The following is a 12,348-nucleotide window of genomic DNA, read 5'->3' as shown; positions in this document are numbered from 1 at the left end:
CACACTCCTGACATGCGCAGTCATCGCCCTTAACAAACACACATGTCGTAAAGTACTGAAGCGTGGACCTGAATATGTTAGATGTCGTGATTCGTTAGTTCGCTCTCGTAGTGATGTTGCACCATTTCAAACCCAGGTCTGATCATATCAAAGCGACATTGTCGACTTTGACGATACTTTAATTAATATCAGCATGTTGACTGTTAGCTCACCCATGAAACTACACCACTATCTTAAGCTCGTAATTATCTCATGACTTTTTGATACGACCCCCGTGTCTGTGCATATATAGAGGCGTCAAACACATCTGTTTATTATTCCGTCGCTGAGCTGACAAACCCGCGGATACTTTTCTGAAACTACCGTACCTCGCGACATTAACAATGAACTCGACAGTTTTTTTGTTGACTTCAACCATTTTTGCTTTTCAAAACGTCCTTCCAGTTAAACGTACGACTGAAATTATTTACACAAGGTCCGGTCCGGTGCGAGGATTAATCACGGAGAACAGCAAACAATATTTGGGGATAACATATGGCACGGCAAAAAGGTATGTATATTTCTTCTGTTATTTAAAAAATATATATATATTTGTTTAAGGTTATTTATAAAAATTTACTCATCGAGGTTGATTCGTAACCCCTAGCTCGAAATAATCGATGTGCTATAATATTTGTTATGAATGCCATGCCTGTAAGAGAGTTATTTATTGGATTGCTGCAAGTCAAAACATACCTGAAGGACACTTATCTTTTTATATCTACGGACGGTATCTTTGCTATATATACACATACCACTAAAAACAGCCTTAAGTGTCAGGGGTGGTGGGGTAGCCTACTGGTTAAAGCGTTCGCTAGTCACGCCGAAGGCCCGGGTTCGATTCCCCACATGGTAACAATGTGTGAAGTAGAGAGTAATGTCCGAGTAACTCTCCATTCCTTAAACATAATGGAGCCGAGGAGCCCCGGAGGGGCCGAGGCCCATTATTTTTAAGGAATGGAGAGTTACGAAGATATTACCCTACTTACTTAAATTACATTCAAAGTATTGGTAATATTTCTGTTATCAAAATTAAATGTCAAAATGACAAAATGAAGTCTTAAATTTGAAACTGGTACACATCGCTGGAGCGAGCAGACAATGTAATGACGTCACAAATGTAATTTAATCCTATTCCTTGTGTCCCGCGCCGTGATATTGCTGGAATATTGCTAAAAGCGGCGTAAACCCAACTCACTCACTCACCTTAAGGGTCATCCCTATCATTATAACATGGGTACCATGTGTGAAGCCCATTTCTGGTGTCCCCCGCCTGCAATATTGCTAAAAGCGGCGTAGACTAAAAACCTCACCTCACCTATCAATATAATTAATCTGTCATGCTATTATAGGTTCAGAGAAATCTACATAATCATTTGGAGGAATTTGAAACTAGTCATGTCCTCAACCCCACTGTTGTTTAACGCCGCACTAAGTAATATTCACTCCAGGGATTGATATTATGAGCACACCGAGTCATCTAGCCTGACCGTTGGAACCAAAAACCAGGACTCCTTGTTGACTCGTACAGATCTGTCAACACTTTTGTAAAACGGAACAATACTGAACTGCCGCAGCCCCAACCAGGAACCAAGCCCCAGAATGTCGAGCGGTCCGAGTGTTCCCTCTCTATTCCTAAATACCCCAATCTCAACATGATCATAATGTATGGACTTGTCTTTATGTCTGCCTTCCTGATATAACTTCTTTGAATGGCATTTCAGTTGGGAAGTATAATATTGACAACTTTATGGATACCAACTCAAGGCTCCAGATAAAGGCCGTATCGACGTATGTACGGCTAAAAGATATGCACGATACGATAGGAAATAATTTAGGAAACGTAGCAGATACGCACCACAGCAATGGTGTACGGTCTTAGAATCATTTAAAGACGTATTTATCTGAAAAAGTATTGTTTTATTGTTTATTGACCTGTTTACACAAGACTAGCAATGTTGTGGTACATATATGAAACGAAACACAAGATTACTGATACGCCATTAAATTCCATTCAGTACTCTAAATGTACTCTTAAGTTTTTCCAGTACTCCTGTATTGAAAAAATAAGGAGTACATACTCCTGATGTTGAAAAATTATCTGGAGCCGTGCCAACTTCTTCCAATTCGTGACAGCGACGTTTCGACGCAAATTCTTGTACCGTTGTCAAGTCGGAATGCTTGAAGCAGAAATTCCTGCCTGACAACGGTACAAGAATCTGTATTGAAACGTCGCACTCACGAAAAAGAAGATGTTGCACATAAACTTTGGCAACATTCCCTGTTATAACCTAAACATAGATAAAAGCTGCATCGTACATCCAACTCACCACGTACGGTACAATTCTATAATTACAACAGTCGTGTTATAGAATGCCTTTATGACGTACGTACGTACTCCTTATTTTTTAAATATAGGAGTACTGGACAAACTTTTAGAGTACTGAATTGAATTTAATGGAGTATGTGATCTTGTGTTTCGTTTCATATATGCACCGCAACATTGCTACTATTGTGTAAACAGGTAAATAACAATAAAACAATACTTTTTTCAGATAAATACGTCTGTAAATGATTCTAAGACCATACACCACTGCTGTGGTGCGTATCTGCTACTGTTTCTAAATTATTTCCTACCGTATCGTGCATATTTTTTCTCCGTACATACGCCGATACGGCCCTTATATGGAGCCCTGATTATATCATTTCAAAAAATTATTTGGTTATTACCAGTTGACTTAAAAATTGCATTACGCTAAAGAGTTAGTTTGTGCACCTAACAGGTCTTTGGTAGAAAGACCAGATCGGTCAGTTTATTAAAAAACAATGTCCTCAATAGATATCTGATATTATGTGACAACCTTAAATCCCAATGCAGGATAAACATGAGTGTATCTTTATCTGTTGCAGATTCGAGGCCCCGACGCCCCCATCCCCATGGAGCCGGCCCGTGGAAGCTACACGAGTGGGCCCCATGTGCTACCAAGACTGCCCCTCCTCCCCTCCTCATCTCTGTGTCCCCCAGGTAAATGTACAACAGTTCATGTTCCATATGTTCGCGTCACCCCCGTAGGCACCTGGACAGGCTGCCCGGAGAGCAGCAGACCGATGGTTCGATACCCTGGTGGCTTCCTACCGAAAGACAATGAAAAGTGTTATTTGTTTTTTCCCTGCCTGGTGCTCTGAATACAGGGCATGGAATAAGGAAAACTGGTCACAAATTAATCATCATAAAGCGTCTCACTTTGTTATTCAGTTAAACTGCGACATATCTGAAGTAACTAGAACGTAATTCCAACTGGCAAGCTGTTCTGTTTTAGTGAGTGAGTATGGTTTTACGCCGCGATTAGCAATATTCTAGCAATATCACGGCGAGGGACACCAGAAAAATAATAGGCTTCACACATTGTACCCATGTGGGGTATTCAAACATTCGGCGTGACAAACGAACGCTTTATCCACTAGGCTACCCCACCACCCAAATAAGTAGGGGTGGATATTGCAGAGAATTTTCATATTGCGATGCGGAAGCATATATTGCGATATGTATTGCAATATATTGCAAGGATTATTTTTTTTTAACAAAAGCTACTTATAATCGTGTTAATGCTTGATTGATTAACCTTTTATAAAACTTTTAATCATGACAAAATAAAAATTTAAGTAACATTTGGCACTAATGAAACAGGGAAAAGAACAATCCAATAAACAGAAATATCCGAAGATTTCCGAGTGTTACGAAGTTTTCCGAATGCATGTCAAAATACCGGTTTTCGATCAGCGTATCGCAATACGTATCGTTTTAATGTCTGAACCGGTAAATACCGTTAAACCGATTATCTTGCGCAGCCCTACAAATAAACCCTTAGAAAGCGAATGCGAAATACATATTAACACGGAGCGATTGTCAGTGCCGCATTCTCGTATTTCTTTAGCAATTGCATTAATATCGGTTTACAAGGTATTTCTGTGTATCATATTATTACATGTAATTACAACAAGGACGATTCTAACCACTACTCTTATTGCTTCTCAGAACCTAGAGTCTCTTAATGTGCTTGGCAAGGTTGAGAACGCCAGAAACCTACGATCGTGGGTTCGAATGTGTTTCTAAGTTTTTCAGCACCATACCCCTACTCCTAGGTTTCAGCAAAGTGGTGGTCTAAGACATGTATCAATGCCGGCTTTTCTCAAATACCAATCTGTGATAACTGGAATACTGCGCCATGCCATCACTCATTAACTCACTCACTAATGCTACGGGGCGGTGGGGCAGCCTAGTGCACGTGGTTAAAGCGTTCGCTCGTTACGCCGAAGGCCCGGGTTCGATTCCCCACATGGGTATATTGAAGCGCAGTTCTAGTATTCCCTGTCGTGATTTTTCTAAAAGCGGCGTAAAAGTAAACTCGCTCACTTACTAACTAAAGGTACAAATTACCCAACAATTTGTATTATAAACATATTTCTTTCTGATCGTTTCCGTTTTTATGTTTTAGAAAGACATACTTTGCACGAATCAAGGTCATTAGCCATTATAGGCTGTTGGGTGGCCCAGTGGTTAAAGCGTTCGTTCTACACGCCGAAGTCACGGGTTCGATTCCCCACATGGGTGCAATGTGTGAAGCCCATTTCTGGTGTCCTCGACGTGATATTGTTGAAATATTGCTAAAAGCAGCGAAAAACTAAACTCATCACTCACGTCATTAAGTCTCACCATTGTGTACCTCCAGATGTCTGAAGACTGCCTGATCCTGAACGTGTTCGTCCCCAGGGGTAATCCCGAGGGGTCGGGGTATGCTGTCATGGTGTTCATACACGGTGGGGATTTCCTGTCTTACTCCGGGAGCTCACCGTTATTCAACGGCGATGTGTTTGTGAAGAAGGGAAATGTTATACTGGTGACGATCAACTACAGATTAGGTATGTATATTTTCACTTCCTTGACACAAATATGGCTCAGTCTTATAGGTCCCGTACGTAGGTCACGGCACTTCGCGAGACCTTACGTTGTTTAGTACTTCCGGTGACAAACAACGTTACATACCTTTTTGAATGGTCTCATGGTTGTCACTTGACAATAACAAATTTCCGATCCAACCATCCCCAAATAAAAAAAATAAAAAAGCCAACTATTACGACTGTCAACAGCTATGACAGCCATGCATGGTTGTACACTTGGTCCGGTCTAGTAAAGTTATATTTGGCTGCCTCGCAATTTGAAACCAGAACTGGTTCTTGAATAAACGCTTGTCACCGGAAACATTCGCCTGTAATGTCGAAAACCAGAGTTTATCTTGTTTATCAGTTTTTTGTTTGTTTGTTGTTTAACGCAATATTCCAGCTATATGGCGGCGGTCTGTAAATAATCGAGTCTGAGCCAGACAATCCAGTGATCAGCATCATGAGCATCGATTAACTCAATAGGGTTACAATGACATGTGTCAACCAAGTCAACGAGCCTGACCAGTGACCACCCTATCCCGTTAGTCGCCTCTTCCGACAAGCATGGGTTACTGAAGACCAATTCTAACAATGGTGTGGAACCTAATCCAGTTTTCAGCGATCAGTTGACTATGTGTCTCCCCAACACTAAAATTCAACACATGATGATATACATTGATATTGCCAATTCAACCCAGCTTCACTAGAATCCCCTCAGCATCCAGATATTGGATCAGAGTCTTCATTCTTCCCTCTAGCTGTTCCTGCAACCTGCCCAGTCGGTTGTGTATTTCTCTATACACTCTGCTCCGTGCTGGAGAAACAACACCCAAGTCAAACTGGGCAATCTCCAGACGGTCTGCCTTCTCGATTTTCTTCAAAGTATGGATCAGGGGAAACATGTTCGGGTGTTGGCTTGATAGGCTGGCATTCAGTCGGCTGTTGAACCCTTCCAGGTTGTTCTTGGACCGAAAGTGTCACGATGATTCCACATGGATTCCACAGTGGAAATAAGGCGTCGTCGTCCACCCAGGTCGTCACTATGTAGCCGTTGAATGAAACTGCTACATCAGGACCCGTTCCCATAGCATCCATCCAAACATCTTGGACGTAGGTCAACGGAAGAGGGGTCAAGGTAGATGCCCGTCGAAACCATTTCTCCACTTCAGTGTGGGGCTGTGGGGTAGCCTAATGGTTAAATCGTTGGCTCGTCACGCCGAACACCCGGGTTCGAATCCCCACATGGGCACAATGTGTGAAGCCCATTTCTGGTGTCCCCCGCCGTGATGTTGCTGGAATATTGCTAAAAGCGGCGTAAAACCAAACTCAGTCAATCAGTCCACTTCAGTGTCTTCATGGTAGCTCTCAACCAGTCCGAAGGCTTGTTCACTCCGCCATATCGCTTTGGCAAAGTGAACAAAACGTCATTTCACTTCTGCCGCATGGAATTCCAATTGGACAGCTCTGATGGCAGCCATCTCGAAATCTGTCTGGATCTTGGTTGGGGCAAGTGGACGATTCACGATGCGTTGGAATGTGTCTTGAGGACAGGCGGCGGTAGGTAGCAATCGTACGGCTGGGTATGAGGTAGACTAAGGCTTAGTCTCTGAATATATATAATTTTGATAGTAACAAACAAGCCTATTTATATTGAAAAGGTGCCCTAGGGAGACCAGAGATTCAGAACCTGAACCTGAAGAAATCTAGACTTGCTTTATTTAGGGCTTTAGCACTGCAGAGAGGGCTTGGCAGTAGGGAAATTAATGTGGTTCAGGGACTGTGAGACAGACTAGGCAGTAGGGAAATTAATGTGGTTCAGGGACTGTGAGACAGACTAGGCAGTAGGGAAATTAATGTGGTTCAGGGACTGTGAGACAGACTAGGCAGTAGGGAAATTAATGTGGTTCAGGGACTGTGAGACAGACTAGGCAGTAGGGAAATTAATGTGGTTCAGGGACTGTGAGACAGACTAGGCAGTAGGGAAATTAATGTAGTTCAGGGACTGTGAGACAGACTACAGTAGGGAAATTAATGTGGTTCAGGGACTGTGAGACAGACTAGGCAGTAGGGAAATTAATGTGGTTCAGGGACTGTGAGACAGACTAGGCAGTAGGGAAATTAATGTGGTTCAGGGACTGTGAGACAGACTAGGCAGTAGGGAAATTAATGTGGTTCAGGGACTGTGAGACAGACTAGGCAGTAGGGAAATTAATGTGGTTCAGGGACTGTGAGACAGACTAGGCAGTAGGGAAATTAATGTGGTTCAGGGACTGTGAGACAGACTAGGCATGAGGGTGAACACCAAAGGATAAGATGCTGATCTAACTCTTGCATGGATGATATAAAGCTGGTTCCACAAATCAGGACTGGCGGTAAAAGGTTCCATCCATATAGACAATTGGTGGAGACTGGAGAGCTTCCAACTGGATGACTGTTAGCAAAGACAACCATCTTGTCATCTTCCCCATCAACAATCTGTCCAAATCCCATCTAACTGAACATCGGCAAGTGTCAGTGAAAGTCTGGGAATGGTGTGACTGCTGTGTCTGTACAGAGCGCTATCAGGAGTCATGTAGGATTTCAGAACGACATCCTAGTGGAGTGATGGCATCGGAAGGATAGGTTCTCCTCGCGCTCGTTAAGGAGTCGTGTTTCTTCTGGGGGCGGATTATTATGTGCACTGGAGTCTCTGACAAAATCTCCTACAGTTTTACACGTCAGGATAATGGTAATATGTACATGTTTTTCATGCTATTTAAGCAAACGCATATGTGAGCGTAATATACAGGTAATTTTTAATAACATAAGTACATCTGATAGGTTGATATATTATCTCCAGTAGAAATCGTTTTTTGATACAGAATATTATATCATGAAGAATAGAAACGGGGAGTTTAGGAGATAAATTAGATTGCTTGGATTAGACGAGTTACCTAATCAAACAACTATTGGTCGTAGGCAGGGTGTAGATGAATGTTTGTGTTTCTGCAAGAATTCTAATAATAATGTAGTTGAAGATGTTTTTTGAAGATACACTTTTTGTTTGTCTGCAGAATGTAGATTTTCTGATAACCCTACTTTTTATTCTCATAAGATTTAAGTATGCAGTGAAGATCGTGGAATTATTCTAAATGTAACAAAATATGTTAATTATTGCTTGTCTCTCCGCATTGAATAATCATTGTCACTTTCATTATTGTCATTATATTCACTTTCATTATTATTATCATTATATTCACGTTCATTATTATTATCATTATATCCACGTTCATTATTATATCAATATATTCACGTTCAATAGTGTACATGGACCGATGGCCTGAAAATCGAATAAACTGTCTTACAGAACAGGGAATTATTCAATTAAGGGAGTGGTGAGCAGAGGTTGGGCTAATTAGGACTGGTCGGGCTGATCTATTATTACAGTAGGGGTGAGCCTTCTCCACCCTCACTCACGTGTCTGACAACTGGGATGTCTGACAAATGTGATATCACCTTGGCTTCTGAATGATTAGTCCGTCGTTCTACAGATGGACTATTGCCTATTGCTGCATTTTATTATATGTATTTATACGTCGCTCTCAGCAATATTCCAGTATATGGCGGCGGTCTGTAAATAATCGGGTCTGGACAATCCAATGAACAACAGCATGAGCATCGATTTACGCAACTGGGATACGATGACATCTGTCAGCCAAGTCAGCGAGCCTGACCACCCGATCCCGTTAGTCGCCTTTTACGACAAGCACGGGTTACTGAAGACCAATGCAATTGTAACCCGGATGTTCACGAGTCTTGGGTGTTGGGAATGCCAAATGGTAGTATTAATATAGGAAGCCTCAGTTAACAATTACGAATTGTATTATATCAGGTGTGAAAATAAATAAATAAATAAATAAATAAATAAATAAATAAATAAATAAATAAATAAATAAATAAATAAATAAATAAATAAATAAATAAATATAAATAAATAAATAAATAAATAAATAAATAAATAAAATTAACAAATAAAGAAAGAAAGAAAATTGAATAACTAACTAAATAAATAAATAAATAAATAAATAAATAAATAAATACCGTACACATTTTTTTAGAGAATGCGTCAAAGTGGTCAGAAAGTGATAGAAACAGATACTGTATCTTAAGTCTTTGCGAAACAAACTTATGGATATTCTTTTGAAACATTCAGGCTCGCCTGTTAAAGATGAACATTATATATGTACATTTATGTGTCCTATGCTTGCCTTGGCTAGGTGATATCAGTCCACCTCATCATTTAGCAACATCTGGATGCTCATGGGACGGTATTTGTGTGAAAAGACCGTTATCCATGATCGCATAGCTATTAGTTTGACTGAACATTCTGCGTCAATCTGATCGATAAGTCATCCATCATATACGCCACACAACAAAATCTCTTGCATCCATACGGTGATGTGCCGATGGTATTTTGACATTTTGGGTCGTCTCAAAAGATTCCATAGCTTATTTTCATTTTGATCGAGCATTTTTAGAGGTTGCATTGTATGATTAAGAGGTACCCACTTACATTTAAACAATCCCGAATTACCTTGTTTTAAAAAACATGGAGTCGCTTCGAGGATTGATTTTCAGATTCTCATTGTACGATCTGTAATGTGTTGTAACAGATGGTCCTGAAATTACTCAGTTCTGTAGTCATGTCAGTTGTGCACTGGCAAGCTCTTTTTAATCAAAACGGTAACAGATTTTTCACATCAAGTGGTAAAAATATGAATTTATAAATTATCAATTTGTTTAAGCAAACCTATCTCCCGATCGGTGAGTGGGTTAAATAAAACATGCATGAAAATATTTTATATTATTTTTTTTATTGATGGCGTAGTTTCGTATTCCGACGGGGTTAATCGTTGCTGACGGAATATTCGCAGGCCGACGTTATGTAGCTGGAATTATGCTACGGCCTTAAACAACAAAAGAAATAAACAACAGACTTTCTTTAACATTTTCAGGAGCGTTTGGGTTTCTACCTCGGGTTGTGAATGGCGATGTCGTTGGGGGGAACTACGGCCTGCTTGATCAACAGCTGGCGCTGAAGTGGGTCCATGATAACATCCGGGCCTTCGGTGGCGACAACAACAAGGTGAGGGTCATATCACGATTCACATTTCTAAATGAACCAACTGCTACTTTGCACTGCATCTCTCCTTTAGACTAAGAAGCTATTTGACAAATCTGAAAACATTTTGACCAATACTTTTCAAGTCATTGTTTAAACAAACTTTAACTTTATAAATTGCTGTAACTGTAATTCTTTGAGGAAAAATTAAATACTAGTATCATTATCAAAATTTGCACTGCATCTTTCCTTCAGACGCAGCAAATTTATAAGCTATCCCAAATGGTTTTCAAGTTTTGGGTTGAACAAAAATGTCCTTGGTAGACCTGTATAAATACCAACCGACCCTTTTAGGTATATAAATGCTTCGTAGGTACGTTTGTTCTTCTAATTACGAATGCAAATTTTGTGGACTCAAACCTAATCAACTCTCTTCTTTATTTCAGATTACCATATTTGGACAAAGCGCTGGTGCCCAATCAGTGTGTGTTCATCTAGTTACTCCGTCAGTCTCGCACTACTTTCAGCGCGCAATAATTCAAAGTTCGCCCATGGCCTTGCCCTTCAGAAACATGACAGAAGCTGAGAGACAAATAGACCTGTTTGCCAGACAGCTCGGCTGCAGGGCCAGAGATATACAATGTTTCCGATCGAAATCAGCTTCTGAGGTCTTACAGGCTCAAAATTCTATACCAAAGGATCAAATATCTGACAATTCCGCTATGCAGTTTGAGGCCTGGGGGCCTGTTATTGATGGGAGAAATATTTCAGGGAATTTACTGTCAATCCTAGCAACTACCTCAATCGACAAAGACATCATTATAGGAACGACATCAGATGAGGGTCTCGCATATGTTTATGGAGCCGTACCACACCGGGTTCCAATGTTTTTGTTTTCGTTTGTTCTGAACATGTTCATTCCAAACAGCTCGGCCATTTCCAGCCTGTATACTGTGCGGGGCGATGCGCGCCCAGCTTTATCGAAAGTCATCACAGATTTCATGTTTTCCTGCCCAAGTACATTGTTCGCGGACATTTTGTCCTCGTCCAAAAACGTTTGGGTTTATCGGTTTGAGCAGCCATTGTCTATAGATGCATGGGGAAGTGCTACCCACTGTGTCAACAAAACCTGTCACGGGGTTGACCTGCCTTTCCTATACGATACGCCACGTCTGGTTGGATATGACGTCACTTCCGGAGATGAGAAACTGTCTTCTACCATGATTGGCTACTGGACAAACTTTGCTAAATACGGAAACCCGAATATTTTGGGAATTTTGCCTGAATGGCCAAAATACCAAGGGAACATCTCGACAGAACAGAAGGTTATGGTTTTCAAGGAGCCACAGGTAATTGTAAAAGAGGCTAAAAATAAGAAATGCGCAGCGATGAATAAGCAAGGCTACCAAATCGCTGGTTGATGTTGTAAAATAAAATGGTTCTCCGTATATGTTGTATCTTTAGAATGGGTTTTGCTGTCATTCGAATTTTAAAAAATGTGTTTGTACTGAATTTAATATTTCTATGACTTAAGTTGCGTATTAATTAGAATATTGTAATATTGTGTTATGCTATGCGAAAAGTTACTTATATTATCTCACCATCACATACTAGTGAGGTAGCCTAGTGGTTAAAGCGTTCGCTCGGCACACCAAAGGCCCGGGTTCGATTCCCAACATGGGCAATATCTGTGAGGCCCATTATCTGGTAACCCCCCGCCATGATATTGTGGAATACATGTAATGCTAAAAGCTGCGTAAACCCACACTCACTCACAATACTAGTATTTAGGTTGGGTATATGTGTGGCCTGGTCAACAGTGTCTCATGGTGCATCGTTTGTAATCCTTTCATATCTTAAGTAACTGCACTTCGTGATCACGTCGTGACATATCTAACTGTGTCTCCCTTTACATATTTGCGCACATATTGTAAATTATACAACCACAAATGTACGGTAACATTCTCCTCAGTAAAATGGAGTTTTGGTAGGGTTTGGTTGCACTCAGCAATATTCCAACTATATGGCGGCGGTCTGTAAACAATCGAGTCTGGACCAGATAATCCAGTGATCAACATCATGAATATCGATCTACACAACTGGGATTTGATGACATGTGTCAACCAAGTCAGCGAGCCTGACCACCCAATCCTCTTATGACAAGCATGGGTTGCTGAAGACTAATTCTAACCCGGATCTCCACGGGTCTGTGCTTAAGGAATTGTGAAAGGAAAATATTGAACGGGTATCCCTTTGTTTGATACGAT

The 12,348-nt window shown here is 40.8% G+C and overlaps 1 protein-coding gene across 1 annotated transcript; it reads left to right on the top strand.

Annotated features, from left to right (window-relative positions):
* Positions 1-306: 306 nt before the first annotated feature.
* LOC124275919 (crystal protein-like) lies at positions 307-12,071 on the top strand. Its single transcript, XM_046711609.1, has 5 exons — positions 307-550; positions 2,950-3,064; positions 4,770-4,959; positions 9,975-10,105; positions 10,528-12,071. Exons 1-5 carry the CDS (start codon positions 384-386, stop codon positions 11,500-11,502), a joined length of 1,578 nt encoding a protein of 525 aa, XP_046567565.1. The 5' UTR covers positions 307-383; the 3' UTR covers positions 11,503-12,071.
* The last annotated feature ends 277 nt before the right edge of the window (positions 12,072-12,348 follow it).

Source organism: Haliotis rubra, unplaced genomic scaffold (assembly GCF_003918875.1).
Source record: "Haliotis rubra isolate DU_JTF1 unplaced genomic scaffold, ASM391887v1 Scf204, whole genome shotgun sequence".
Lineage (NCBI taxonomy): Eukaryota > Metazoa > Mollusca > Gastropoda > Lepetellida > Haliotidae > Haliotis > Haliotis rubra.
The sequence above is the reverse complement of the archived record's forward strand: the minus strand, read 5'-3'. Positions and strand labels throughout refer to the sequence as shown.

Excerpts from the sequence above, each read along its gene's own strand:
- LOC124275919 (XM_046711609.1), top strand. The coding sequence starts at position 384 with ATGAACTCGACAGTTTTTTTGTTGACTTCAACCATTTTTGCTTTTCAA. Across the intron at positions 4,960-9,974 it reads GACGATCAACTACAGATTAG|GAGCGTTTGGGTTTCTACCT; the intron begins GTATGTATATTT and ends TAACATTTTCAG. Across the intron at positions 10,106-10,527 it reads TCGGTGGCGACAACAACAAG|ATTACCATATTTGGACAAAG; the intron begins GTGAGGGTCATA and ends TCTTTATTTCAG.